A 15508-nucleotide genomic window follows, 5' to 3' on the forward strand; every position below is an offset into this window, starting at 1 on the left:
TGTAAACAAGGCAGTGTCATCTGTCATTTGTTGCATAAACCTAAAGAAGTGAAGTTGTTGTTTTGTTGCCTAAACCTATAAAAACTGTAATTTTTTGCCTAAACCTAAAGAAGTTGTAGTTTATGATGGAGGGATGGAGATGGAGAGATGGAGAGATGGAGAGATGAAGGCTCCTCCAGGTGTGTTTTATCCTCCAGGTGTGTTGTCTTCCTCCCAGCATCCTCTGTGGGATGAATGAACCTGTAACACGTGGCCACCAGGCTCATCTGGGATGTAAACAAGGCAGTGTCATCATGCTAACATCCAGCTGAGATGGCCCTCTCTCTCTTCTTTGTGTATTAGCTTTGGACGAGCACTGACACTATAAAACCAACGATGCTTTTTTTTTTATTAACAACATCACTATTACATCCATCTGCAGCTCAGTCTGTAATAAATTGTGATACATGTCACAAAGCTTGCAACCACAGCTTTACCCAAACTACCTTATGATGATCATATTACTTTATATTACAGCTGGGACGATACACCTATATCCCGATTCCATACTATCACGATACTCGGGTGCCGATTCGATACGATTTTTAAGTATTGCGATTCAATATTGCGACTTTTGTTAACTTTTTAGACCATAGGAAAAAAGTTGAATCATACATTTCTAGGGACTTTTACTTTGAAAAATATCTAAATGAATGTTTGATTTTCCTCCAGGTGTGTTCTCTTCCTCCCAGCATCCTCTGTGGGATGAATTAACCTATAACATAAGCCTTTGTTAGCATGATGACACTGCCTTTGACTGAGGAAATATGCAGAGGAGGTTAAGAGAGGGAGGACTAACCCATCACTGGGATGGAGATAGAGAGATGGAGGGATGGAGATGGAGGGATGGAGATGTACAGATGGGGAGATGGAGAGATGGAGATGGAAAGATGGAGGGATGGAGGGATGGAGATGTACAGATGGGGAGATGGAGAGATGGAGATGGAAAGATGGAGGGATGGAGGGATGGAGATGTAGAGATGTAGATATGGTGATGGAGAGATGGAGGGATGGAGATGGATATGGAGAGATGGAGGGATGGAGATGGATATGGAGGGATGGAGATGGAGAGATGGAGGGATGGAGATGGAGAGATGGAGGGATGGAGATGGATATGGATATGGAGGGATGGAGATGGAGGGATGGAGAGATGGAGGGATGGAGATGGAGAGATGGAGGGATGGAGATGGAGATATGGAGAGATGGAGGGATGGAGATGGAGATGGAGGAGTGAAGGCTCCTCCAGGTGTGTTGTCTTCCTCCCAGCATCCTCTGTGGGATGAATGAACCTGTAACACGTGGCCACCAGGCTCACCTGGGATGTAAACAAGGCAGTGTCATCATGCTAACATCCAGCTGAGATGGCCTTCTCTCTCTTCTTTGTATATTAGCTTTGGACGAGCACTGACATCTTCTTTTTCTTTTTCTAACAACATCACTATCACATCCATCTGCAGCTCAGTCTGTTGCATCAGATAAGTGAAGTCATGTCTGAGACCCTGACTGAGGAAGCAGCAGGTGAAGTGACTCAGCAATTTGGGGACATGAGTTAAAAAAGCACACAGGTATAATAAGAGAGGATGGAGACAGACAAGCAGTCAGAAGGATGACACATTTGATTTAAATAGGGCATAAAGTAATACATGTCACAAAGCATGCAATCACAGCTTTACCCAGACTACCTTATGATGATCATATTACTTTATATTACAGCTGGGACGATACACCTATATCCCGATTCCATACTATCACGATACTCGGGTGCTGATTCAATATGATTTTTAAGTATTGCGATTCAATATTGTGATTTTTGTTAACTTTTTTAACACTAGACCATGGGGGAAAAGTTGAATCATACACTTCTAGGGACTTTTACTTTGAAAAATATCTAAATGAATGTTTGATTTTCAGCTTGTATGTAGTCAGAGATGTCCTGAAGTCAAATATATCAGTCATTATTTATTAAAATTTTGATGTTTAATTTGTGAGGGAAATGTTTTTATCCTTTGATTTTTGGGGTTGCTGGGAACATTTTAATAAATAATGACTGATATATTTGACTTCATGACATCTCTGACTACATACATGCTGAAAATCAAACATTCATTTAGATATTTTCCAAAGTAAAAGTCTCTAGAAGTGTATGATTCCACTTTTCCCCCATGGTCTAGTGTTAAAAAAGTTAACAAAAATAATCGTAATATGGAATCGGCACCCGAGTATCGTGATGGTATGGAATCGGGAGATAGGTGTATCGTCCCAGCTCTACTGGTAAATGCCTGCATCTTTCAATCTCCATCAGTGTTTCTCTTATAAATGTGTAGATCGTAAACCCATGCTGATTTAATTAGAGACTGAGTAGTGCTCCTCATGACAAGTAAACTGATTTTGATTTGTTAAATCAGTGGAGTGGCCCCGCTTTAAATAAACAAATATGAAATCAAGTCAGCATCTGCTGCTACACAAAGTTTAAAGTAGCAACCAAATTTCATTACTTGATCAGACGTCGCTAACAAACGTGACCCCTGTCCTGATGTGTGTGAGGGATGTTGTGTATTGGCCGGGATAATGCCTAAGATGTGTGTGTGTTTAGATGTGTGTGTGTTTAGATGTGTGTGTCTGCCTCCAGGCCCTGAGCTTTTGTATTGACAGCCAACGTGACGTGACTCAGACCTTCTGTCCCAGCTTGCATTTTTGACTCAGGGCGGTCATGACAGCAGGGGACACTGGTCCAGTATGCTTTGGACATGCAGACCCCCTCTGCACACACACACACACACACACACACATTGACACTGAAGCAGTGTGACAGCCAGGCACACTGACAACACTAGTGTATCCTTCATCGCTGTAGTGTGATATTGAATATAAATGCTCAGTGTTTATGATGGGATTGTCCTGGGAAAGACTCCCCTGAGCAGGGGTACGCTGTTGGAGAGGCGAGGTATTACTTCCAGGTCATGTGATCCTTTGTCAGAAACGAGCAGAAAGGGAACTTCACTCAGTTTGAGTTTTTGCTTCCTTTCCCTTTTTTTCTTATTGCCGCGGTTTAAGTGTCAGATTCTGGTGTCACACGCTTACACCCACATCTCCAGAGTAGTGAAGGGTGTCACATTTCTTTTTAGGAGGAGGCTGCCTCCACAGATGAGATGAATACATTTTTTATAGAGCTTTTCCTCACTGGATTGACCGTTCATTGCTTTTTTTAACTCTTTATAGATTTCACACTGATACATAACCGATGGTATCATCATCCTCCCCGCTCTGTTATTGTTGCAGCCCTGTTTCCTCGTATCTCTATAAGGTAATTTGGAGACATAGGAGTGAAATTTAACAGTGCAAATTACTTCTGATGTTGATTGACATCACATATATTTTGATTAAATCGGAGGCATCTCGCCACCTGTTCAGATCATTAAAACTTGAATTATGGCTAACGGTACGTGTCCACAGGATCCGTGCTTTCCACACTCCCCATTCATTGTCTATGCAAGCAGCCGCGCAATGCATTCTGGTAGCATGGCGTCGCGATTCGAGAGACTAGGCGTCACGACGCCCGCTCCTCATTTGCATGAAGTTGAGGTCCTGGCTACTTTATGTAAATCATGGGCGTCCGACGCGACTCGCCGCCTCTCGAAACTCCCGATAATCTTTTAAACTAAACGTTGTCGATCCAAAATAAAGACAGATTCAGCAGCTGCATGGGTTATTTCTCGCCTCAAATGTTTTCAGAAACACATTTCAGTGAACTATTTACGTGAAATACGAGAAGAAAGTTTCCAAACGAGCCTCCATACTGGTTCCGATTTGAAAGCTGGGAGCAGCAGCCAACGGCGGGAAAGCGTTCGTCCAATCAGGAGCCGAGTGCCTTGTTTCTAGGGACAGCACACCAAGCGTCCAATGCTGGGAAGCGTCGCGTCCCCTCGCGATAAAAAACGCCCCTGTGGACACGTACCATAAGGCTGCTCCCTCAAGTCCATCTTTACTCGACTGATTGATCGTTTCGGTCTTAGCCGACTAAGATTTCTTCAGTCTATTAGTCATATTTGAATGCTTTTTTCATGCTGAATGACTTATTCATTCATATGAGCACATCTCTGGTAAACACCAGACTTAAAGTGGTGCTTTTGTGTGATTCTTTGTGGAGGAACTCCCTTTTACAGATTTGTTGAGAGACCCGCAGGATCGCAGGCAATTCTGACTGACTTTACTGTCTTTCAGAGGCTCTAGTACAGTAGGTTGAGTTTTAGGGCTAGAGTGAAGACACATATATCATATGAACTAGAAAAGGAATGCTCTAGGTCTCTAGTTTGTGGCTGTAAAGTTTCATGAGGCTGTGATTATCCTAGAGGTCACCACAGGTCATTTTATACAGTGAGGTCACATTAAAAAAAAAAAAGTAAAAGAAAAAAAAAAATGGTTTCAATACACTGAAATGTCTCCCCCGACAGGCTGCTGCTCCCCAAGTGCTCCACAGACAGACTCAGGAAATCCTTTGTCCCCCGAACCATCAAACTGTACAACACCTCTCTAGGGAGGGGGGGGGGCAAAGGAGGACGGTCTGCAGGACAGATAATAATGCACACAGTGCACGTTCATAGACTGAGCTACTGGAGTTACCCTGCACTATACTCACTTTAACAGTCTCTTCTGCACTATACTCACTTTTAACAGTTTTCTTTATCTCCTTGTATTTTTATATCTGGTATATTTTATTGTACTTTGAACTACTAACTTTTTTACTGCCTTTTACTAACATGTTGTGAACTATGGAACTGTGATGCTGGGAACTTGAATTTCCCTCGGGATCAATAAAGTTATTATCTATCTATCTATCTATCTATCTATCTATCTATCTATCTGTATAATCTATAAATTTAGCACAACTTTGGAGCGTTATTTAGCCTCTTTCCCTATATACCAATGGATTCATTAGGTCTTCTAGTTTCATATCATGCCAGTAGCTTCACTCTAGCTCTAAAACCTCTAGAACCTGCAACAGCCTCTGAAAGACAGTAAAGTCGGTCGGGATTGCCCCGCGATCTCAGAGGGTTAATTTGATTATTTTGCACATGTGTTGAGCATAAGAATTCTGCAAACCTGAATGAAGACCCTGTAGTGGCCACTTCAAATCTGCACCAAGCATAATATGCATAAAATTAATTTAATCTTAATTTGTCACAGATTCTGAACAAAATACATTTGTGTTTTTCAGTCATATAGTCACTTATATAGTCATACTGTATATACTGTACTGCTGATCAGGCTGAAACATGTCTTTGTGCATCAAACTACAGTAGGACTCATGCGTCCGGAGGAGGAAGGGCAGCCACATTAGGGCCTTGGCTTGCTCAGCTGGACAGGATGTGGACAACATGGACACACTCTCTCTCTTACTCAGAGGTCCGCCTAGAAGGAAACTGGGAGCAACTGGAATTTCCGGATGAGCCATTAAGTCAAAATGCTGCCCGTCTAATGCCCATTCAGACATTATTTACATCCACATCGTCATGGAACACGTTGTGTTGTCACAGTGGCACATGTCGTCTATTGCGCTACTGTATGATACACTGTGTGTGTGAAGGGCTGCATCATGCATCAGCATTCGTTTCTATGAAATATCAAAAAGTAGTGAAAAAATGCTGATAACAACTTCCCAGATTCCAAGGTGACACCTTGTTTTGTCCGACCAACAGTCCGTCCTCTCGTTTGAGAAGCTGCAACCAGAGAATATTTGGCATATTTTCAGCTATTTCGTCTTGAAAATAACTAAAACTATGAATCAATCATTAAAATAGGATCTGATCTTTTTTATCTGTTGATTGACTAATCGTTTCAGCTCTGTGTTAAATATCAAATAGATTATTATTCTAATACTTCTTATGTGTTGCATACAAATATACAAAAAGTTGCTGATTCATTAATGTTTTCAAGTAGAGCTGCAATGATTAATCAATTAATTGATTAGTTGTCAATTATTAAATTAATCGGCAACTACTTTGATAATCGAATAATCGGATTGAGTAATTTTTTAAGAAAAAAAGTTCATAAATATGAATATTTTCTCCAACAAGACATTTGAGGACGTCGTTTTGGGCTTTGGGGAACACTGATTGACATTTTTTCAACATTTTCTGACATTTTCTAGACCAAACGACTAATCGATTAATCAATAAAATAATCTGCAGATCAATCCACCCTGGTTGCAGCTCTAGTTTCAGGTTTTCATGACTTTAGTAACACCAATAGCACACTGATGTGTTTAGATACAGCGTCTTAGTAACTGTGGTGAGACATTAGTGAGCTCACGTTCTTATTTTTTCTTATTAATATGTTTATGGAAATGAGAAAAAAAGTGCCAGTGAGTCTGACCGAACTCTGTGTGTGTGTTTGTTTGTGTGTTTCTGAGTAGAAGTTCATTGAGTTTGAGGACACTCATGAACAGGATAAGAAGGACCTGCAGACCCATGTGGACAGAATGGAGTCCCACTCGCGGCAACTGGAACTCAAGATCAAGAACTACGCAGACCAGAGTAAGCACAAACACACACTAACACACACACACACACACACACACACACACACACACACACACACACACACTTAGGTTGCTCTCACACCTAACCTGTTTGGTTCAAGAAAAACAAAGTCAGGTCCGTTTGCCCGGTTAGTACGGTTCCTTTGGGCTGGTGTGGACGCTCATTCGAACACTCTGTATTTAAGGTCATGTATAGAAGCACCTCAGCGGGATATTTTCCCTGATTAAACACGTCAAAAGCTGTTAAAACTGCTGTACTTATATCAACTCTGTGTACTTTTTCAGTTCATTAACTCCATTAAAAAGTGTACGACGGCAATCCCACATTGCCACAATCCCACAATCCTCATGCGCGTGTCCTCCGTGCGCTCCCCGACGTTCGCTCCCCGACGTTCGCACTATGCATTTGCACCAGTCCTCTGGGAGCGCGCAAATGGGCTTTTGTACAGTCCTGTCTCTACCGTTATTCATCATAACATGCGGTCGATTTGCAGTCTAATAATACTAATAATGCTTATAATCAGTTATTAATCAAAGTACATAAATATACACATCAGAAGCATTAAAGTGCTGCATAAACTTCTGTCACTCAGCAGAATTAGATTTCCCCACGTGGGTCCTGATGATGCAGGATGACGATCAGTGAGTTTCCTGTCAGTCTGTAGAACTTCATGTTGACTCCTCTGGTTCGTTTGTAAAGAGTCAGTGTGAACAGGAACCGGACAAAACTAAAATGCACCAATGCATACATTTTTCCCCGTTTAGTCCGGACCAAATTAACCCAACTGTGAAAACACCCTTACATTCACATGCACACATCCGATGATTTATTACGTACCATGTCACTCTTCTCACAATCTCTGACCAACAAACATCCATTCATCGATATGAAAACTCACTGACGTCCCAGTATTTTATTTATCTGTTATCTGTTCACACGTACGAAGCTTTTCTGATCTCCCCTTTTTTTATACTCTCTTCATAATCTTCCTCACTAGTGTGAAGTCTTTCTCACGGCTTCTTATGACTACTTTCTCTCCCTGCACACTCACACTCTCTTTCTCCCTCTTTGCGGGGGGGGACACTAATTGGATTATAGGATTTCTGTTATTCACGTCCTCCTAATGCGCCATTGCTTTACCGCCTGTCTTATTGGTGGATTAAGGAACGGGGGGGGAGGAAAGTGATTGGCTCTTACATTCTGTCTGGTTGGAAATAGTGAATTAACACCGACTTGTCCAATGGCAATACAACACAGCTGGTTAAAGTGAGTCATTCATTCACACAAAGCTGCGAGGGGGAAGAAAACGCCAACGTGAATTTGTTCCATATCTAATGTTCAGCTGAAGCATTAATAAAGCTAACATAACATATTACATATATAACACAACATATTTTATTTTACATAGAAATCCTTGAGTATATTCGCTCCATGCATCTAGTCAATAGGTTCAATCAACCCGCTGCCGCTCCCAGAGATGGTAAATCATTCATTCATTACCGCGTGCTGCAGCACCTGAGCTGATTGTGTCCCGAGGCATCGAGGACAGAGTCCACAGCCGATGACGGGCAACAACAGACCTGCTTTGGTCTTGGCTTTATTTTAACTTGCCTGGCACTGAAGGGACCAATCATTTATCAGTTTAGTTTGTTGGTAGTGTAGTTTTGTTTCTCGCCGTTCTGCACTCCTATTAGGGACATTTGAAAATATAATTTCTATTCATTCTTCCGTACCATCACATCACAGATCCAGGCTGATTTTCACGAGTGATTTTGAGATATGGGACGCTCCCTTTAAAAGAGAATTTAAATCTCAGTGAGGCCTTTTCCTGGTTGAATATATTATATTTAGGTTGCGTCCGAAATTCCATACTAACATGTTTTTTAGTATGCCAAAACAGTGAGATTTTTTAGTAAGTATGAAACCAATAGTTCACGAATTGCATACAATTTCAGGTGAAATATTAAAGTATGCAACGCTGGACAGTACGGCAGCATAAATATCCCACAATGCAATGCAGCAGTGACGTTCATAACAGACGTTCCTCTTCGATTTAACTTCACTTCAATTTAAGTGTAAGTATTAGATTTCACTTTGCTAGACGTAAACATATTTTTAAAATTAGTTCAGACTTTATGATTCTCACAAATTCAGTTGTTGGCACGGGTTACCATGGTTACGCGTCTCCCGACTGGGATCGAGGCTCTCAGGAAGTGACGACATAAACTACTGCTCAGTGCGTCCGAAAAGATGCATACAGTACTACTGTTCAGGGTCTGAAATTAGCTCCCGCCACCCGCCAAATGCGGGTAAATTGTTGGCAGTGGCGGGTGAAATCATCAGGACATCCGCCACTTTAGCAGACAGGGAAAATGCTAGTGATGGGAATTGAGAACCGGTTCTCGTTGGTTCCTAGTTGTCCAATTCCTTGGCATCTCGTGCCTCCGTGCCTCGTCTGTATTGATGCTTTCCGACAGTTACGCGTGCACAATTAGCTGTTAGCAGCCGGTGGACAGCACAGTCCTGCTTGCCTAAATAACGGAACTACTAACGTTAACGGAGGTGCCACTGAGTTATAATTATGAGGCGTTCAAGCTCTGCTCAGTATAATGACTATTGGGCAAAGGTGAATTACAACGTTATCATCGTAGAAGTTTTTGGCGAGAATGAATAAATCCAGTTGTTTGAAGGAGATGTTTTCACAGCAATATATAATAGATATTAGAGAGGGAATTATGACCTGTTTAACTTCCTAACACTAGCTCTAAGCAGCTTTCCAAGATTTCTTTTAATCAAAGCAAATATTTAAATTATCATAATTCTTTGAATTGTGTGTTTTTATGCAAATAACCACTATAGATGACAATAACAAAGTACATAACAGTACTGTGTACAGTACCCTCCCTCCACCAAAAAATAGGGCTCACCCAGAAGCTACGGTGTAATTCGAACACTGTAATTTACCATGTATATAATGTTTTTATGTAAATTATATCAAACATTGAATGACATCAGATCTAAAATGTTATTCCTTCATTTAGTGCAGAGATCTCAGAAGTGTCAGATAAACTTTCTGAGCGGCAGACGGTGAAAAAAAAAGTTAATTTCAGACCCTGCTACTGTTTATTCACACGGCACTGGTCAAGCAAAAGGCATCCCACAACCAACAATGTGATGATGAAGATTTATACATAGAAACACATCTCACCCTCCTGGCTTCCCAGCGGATGTATGACAGTTTATTAACTGGACTTTAATGGGGTTATTACGCAGCTCCCACACAGATCAGAGAAATCACACTGTTCCTGTTACAGAGAGAAATGGTGTTGTTGTTGTTTTTTTGTCAGCTTTAAACAGCTTTTTAGCTTTTTAGATAAATGATTAATTCAATCAATATCATTGCTTTACTGTTCAGCTGCACATCCAGCTTCTCCTCACAGTGATTTGCCAAACCTGCACTAATACGAACACACAGAAGGGATTACTGTACTTCAGCTGTCTCCCCTGTGTTTAGCCTTCTCACTTCACTGCATTACATGTCTCCATCCACCCGGTAATGCCAGAATACACACACACACACACACACACACACACACACACACGTTCAAGACATCATCACACTACATGCAGAAGCTTGAGCTGCTGTAATTGATAGTCTCTCCAGCCTTTCTACCGTGTATCCGTCTGTTGTAGTAGCTCTCTGTGTGGCTTAGTTAGGCTAAACCTGACGCACTAATACGGGATTAAGTGTTTTTGTCACTTCATAAATCGGCCCAACATTGAAACCCGTTTGAGTGAGATTACCCCCCCACTGCCTAGTCCCAGTGCCTAGTCCAAGTGCCTGTCTGGGAGAGCAAAGTAATGCAAGTGGGCTATGCACACTTCTTTTTGTTTGTACTACAGTGAGGTACGATAACAGACTGAAGGTTTTAAGGAATAGTTTGACATTTCGTGAAGTGTTATTACTTCCTGGTGGAGAGTTGAAAAGATCATTACCACTCTCATGTCTGAACAGTAGATATGAAGCACCGCCAGCAGTTGGGTAGCTTAGCATAGCATAAAGACTGGACACACGGGGGAAACCAGCAACTCTAAAGCGTATTATTTGACGTGTATAAACTAGGGTTGGGGGAAAAACGTATACAGCATAGTTTCACGATCGATACACAGACGTCAAATATCAATCTTTTATTATATAAACTATTAACCTTTTAACAATCCAACGCTATTCTTTCTTTTAGAGACTGTAGCGGGCTCAGTCTTAAAGCTATACTGGTATCATATGAAACTAGAAAACCTAAGGAATCAATTGGTACCAACCATATCGTGTTAGCTTGTCGGGAGGAACGCTAAATAATGCTCCAAAATTACGCTACATTTTGGCGAGGAAAAAAATGTCCTGGCCATTTTCAATGGGTTCCTTTGACCTCAAAATATGTGAATGAAAAGTCTGAGATGAAACCTGTATCTTATTAGATAAACAGATGTTGACAAACTGCATCGTTTGCAGCTGAAAAAAGGTAATAAATCGCAATATATGTTATCGCAATACTCAGGATATCGCAAAATGTTTAAAATCACAATATAAGATCGTATCATGACTTAAGTATTGTGATAATATCGTATCGTGGGGCCTCAGCTGATTCCCACCCCCTAGCATAAACGTTATATCTTGTTTGTTTAATCTGCACAAAAACCAAAGTGTGATAAAGATGATCTGCTGTTTGAGGGGATGTTTTGTGCTCGACTATATCTTGGCTCTGAGCAGTTGTAACCAGCGGCGACTCCAGGAAGTTACTGAGCCCCGCCAGGAACTAGTCTGGAACATAACCTGCTGCAAAACAGCTGATTTTTACACATTGTTTTTTTTTGTACAAACAAGATATGACTTGTTATTATTTTCTATTATCATTTTTCAAGTAGTTAGACAAAGTAAGATCCTTGTATTGTAAGTTGACGACCTTAAACTGAGCAGCGTTTGTTCTGTTTCAGTTGGCAGGCTAGAAGAACGAGAACTGGAGCTCAAGAAAGAATACAACTCCCTCCATCAGCGGCACTCAGAGGTAAGGAAGGAAGGAAGGAAGGAAGGAAGCAAGGAAGGAAACGTTGTAATCATTAACCTCATTGATGACTAGTTTCCTCTGGATCTCTGGGTTGTCTTCTGCAGATGATCCATAACTACATGGAGCATGTAGAGAGGATCAAATTGCAGCAGATCAGCGAGACTTCAGAGTCGAGCGCCGTCGGCCGAATCAGGTAAGACCACCACAGATACTTTAAGTTTGTATTAATGCTGCGTTCACGTTGTATGGGATGGATGGCAGAGATAGGTAAGACTCCCATGTTAACAGCTTGCAAGCGTTCACATCACCAAGACGGTTGTATGATCACAGAGCTGGTTGTGTTTTAGTTTAATTTATTTTATTTTTTATATGGACATCACTGTAGCATTAGACTTAACATACTTAAAGGCAGGGTTGACGATGTTCTCCAGTCTACACTATTTGTTATATTGGTTGAAATGGTCTTTACACCCCGACAACGATCCATTACTGATGAGCTCTGATAAAGGACCGTTAAAGAGCCGTCATCTGTAGCTGCTGTAATCCTGTAAAAACGTCTACCAATCACTGCCTCGCGGTCCGCTTGGAAAGAACCAATCAGATTTTTTTCTTGTCCCTCCAGGAGAGAGCGGCCTCTTTCTTTGGGGATCTTCCCATCAGCTGGTGGAGCGTCTCCGATCATCCCCGACCCCCAGACCAGGGCGGAGACGCCGGGCACAGAGGGCTGGAGATTCACCGACCCAGCGCGGTCCAACACTAGCCTCAAGGTAGGTGTGATGGCGCCTCCATGTGAGCTTTAATCACAATAGGTGGAAAATAATGACTTATTCCAGAATGATTTTTTTTCTTCAGGGAATAAATTCATGTCTGGTTCAGAGTCCGACGACACAAAAACCCAACAAGGCACACTTTTCTTCTAATCCTAATTTTGTCCGTTATCTTTGTCCCAGAGTGTTAAAGAGTGTTAGTCGTGCATCCTATCTGATGATGTTGGTTCTGATTGTCGACCCTGATTTATGATGGTCTTAAATGATACATTCTTTTCCCTTCATACCTGAATATTAAGTACAACATGTACCTGAATGCTCTCACCGTTTTAGCTGTTTGATCAACCGTATACAGAACGTGCACAAAATACATAAAATACAGAGAATGATCTGATCGCTATAATCCCTTTTCTTGGCTGAGCGTTTCCAGCCCTCCTGTCAGAGCTCGGTAGATAGATAGATAGAGGAGTTTTGGCTTTAGATCCATTTAAAAATAGAGAGCCTTTGATACGGCTCGGGCGTGCTTAAGCGTATTTTAGCAGGCGTCTGACAAGGCCACCTCTGTTTTCAGACATCCTCCTCTTTAGCTGTTGATGAATATGCAAACGTGTCTGTTCTCCCGCTGCAGCAGTCAGCGGAGATCATTAAAGTGGATCAGAATAGATCGTTTGATGCAGGCGCAAATTATAATACTGAGCTTCATCTAATCATGTGATGTTCATTTTCAGTGATTTCAGTTCATGTTAAACTGCTTTAAATACTACTGGGAAGTCATTCTTCTGACATGTTATTATGGTTCTCTTGCAAAACAGTGACTGGTACTCCGAATGTTTCCGGTGTGTGTGGGTAATGTTTGCGTCTGTGGCAGTCAGGACCTGCAGGGTGACAATGTTAATTCATCCCACTACTGCGTCTTTGTTGAAACTGGGACATCAGCTCTGCGGCGCGGTGCATGATGGGAGCGATGCCGCTGTATGGCTCGCAGCCAGTCACTGAGGGAGGAAAGAGGCGAGCTCGGGATGTGATTAGTTCTTTATGTAATCAGGACGGTTATTATTGAGCCGTGGACCTTTTGAACACGAGTTGCTTTGACGTGAAGCTCTTAGAGTTAAACACATACGTCATATTTACTTTACGGGAGTGGATGGCGCTTCAAAACGAAGAGGAACGACACGTCGTATGCCAGCCATGATGTAATCTCCATCCACAATAAGACCATCTCATTGTCCTTAAAGCTGGAATAATTATGTTTTCTAAATCGCTTCTTTTTGTTTAATTCAGAGGGACCTTTACGAAGCGATTAAAGGGGAACTCCACCGATTTTACACATCCAACTCTGTTGTTTGCCTGTATGATAAAAGTTGTATGAAGTCTGCTACACAAAATCTGATAAACGTCAGTTGGTGATGAAAACTACAAGTCTGAAAATGGAAACTAAATCCAGTGGTGTGGAGTCAGAAAGGAGTGACCTTACCAGACCTCTGTAGCCCGGTCCTCATCTCTGCTGCAGGCTAGCTGCTCGAAACTACATTAGCTGCTAGTAGCATAACACACCTGAATCTCCGGCCGAACTGTCAGCAGTCGAGTTGCATTGTGGGTAATGTAGGCACGGGATAAATGCATGGAATAAAAGACTATATTTCGGGTTCTGCTGCGTGGATTTTGATATTGATTTTGACTTTTTTTAAAAGTGACAAATTTATAAGAGAGCAATGCTAAATCGGTGGAATACTCTTTTAAACTAATCAAAGTAGATATTAATATTTCAAAGAAAGTATATGGATTTGAAAGCATTTCAGGTAGTTATTAAATGTTTGAAGTATTTGTAATTTAATTTAATTAACCGTTTACTTGTTTATTAAGTGAAAATGCCAAAACATTTGGCTGAAGGTTACAAATGCCAACATTAGCTCGGATTTCTCCAGTTCATATCAAAAACTTTTTCACTTCAAGGACCCCTAAACTGACACAAACTGGACCCCCGTTTGATAAGATTTTGTCCCAGGGTCCCGTATCTGATAGGATGCATTTGTGCCATGTTTTGCTTTTAGATGTGTAATTACAGAAAGTGTATGAAACCCATCCAAAGTAGTCATACATTCTGTCATAGTGTCCTCGAACCACCACTGGGTTAGACTAAAGACAACATTTGGACCGGGCAGCGAGTCAGTGACTCCTGATTACTGTCAAAACATCCATCACAGCTCCTGACAGCCTAATCTGTCGTCAGCAGATGTCTTGCTCTTTGTGACCAGCAGTCTAAAACCGTAAACGTATTCAGTTTACGATCTCATAGGACAAAGACAAGCAGTAAATTAATGAACTGGAGAACTGTGCTTGAAAAATGACTGAAACTATAACAACATCGTTGTTATCAACGTCGTTGCAGTTAACGTTCAACTAACTGTTTCAGCTCTGCAATTATGAGCATTAGTCACTATTTTAAAACCTAATAGGTACATTATACACAGATGGATGAATTAACTTGATTAAAGATCTATTGCTTGTAGTCTAAACTAGACGGTCTACACTCTGAACGAGCCACACCTGCTTTACCTGTATCCACACACTTTGTTCCATTCCCGTCACAGACATGCACACTTTGAGGTGTTTGCATTTCTGCTGAACTGCTTCTGCACATGTGAGCTTCATTCTTACTCTCCCCTCCCCCCCTCCCCCCAAGCAGTTGGACTTTGTCGACCCCCCAAAGGAAAGGGAGGGTAAGAGTGCGCAGGACTCTACTTGGGGGAATTCACTGGCAGACGACTGCAAGGTAGTTGGATGAGTGGCGGCCGGCGGCGGCTGTGCCGGCAGCAGCATCAGCGGCAGCGGCACGCCTGCAGCACACTGTTTGTGTTTGCGTGTGTGTGTGTGGGCTTCAGTAGTCTCCCCTACTATGCTGTTTCATCATTTCAAAAGCGTCGCGCCTCTCACTTTGTGCATTTATAGACCCTCACTTCACAGACCACCTGCGCTAGATCGTGCCACATGCAACCATGTCCTGTGTGACGGCTACATTGGGGTCTTTTAAAAAACGTGCACACAACAATCATCTGTGCCACGGAGGGAATTAAGAATCTTATTATTAAAACCAATAACA

At 41.7% G+C, this 15508-nt stretch overlaps 1 protein-coding gene across 9 annotated transcripts in view; it reads left to right on the forward strand.

Annotated features, from left to right (window-relative positions):
* spag9a (sperm associated antigen 9a) overlaps positions 1–15508 on the forward strand; it is a 35954-nt gene that overhangs the window by 957 nt on the left and 19489 nt on the right. For 6 of the 9 annotated variants that reach the window (XM_037792396.1, XM_037792398.1, XM_037792401.1 and 3 more), the window contains exons 2-6: positions 6452–6572; positions 11571–11641; positions 11746–11834; positions 12264–12408; positions 15092–15181. In XM_037792396.1, coding sequence (XP_037648324.1) covers positions 6452–6572; positions 11571–11641; positions 11746–11834; positions 12264–12408; positions 15092–15181 — 516 coding nt within the window. The remainder of the gene's footprint in view (positions 1–6451; positions 6573–11570; positions 11642–11745; positions 11835–12263; positions 12409–15091; positions 15182–15508) is intronic. The other 3 variants (XM_037792404.1, XM_037792405.1, XM_037792397.1) reach the window with 2 other exon arrangements.

Source organism: Sebastes umbrosus, chromosome 14 (assembly GCF_015220745.1).
Source record: "Sebastes umbrosus isolate fSebUmb1 chromosome 14, fSebUmb1.pri, whole genome shotgun sequence".
In the NCBI taxonomy this organism is placed as follows: domain Eukaryota; kingdom Metazoa; phylum Chordata; class Actinopteri; order Perciformes; family Sebastidae; genus Sebastes; species Sebastes umbrosus.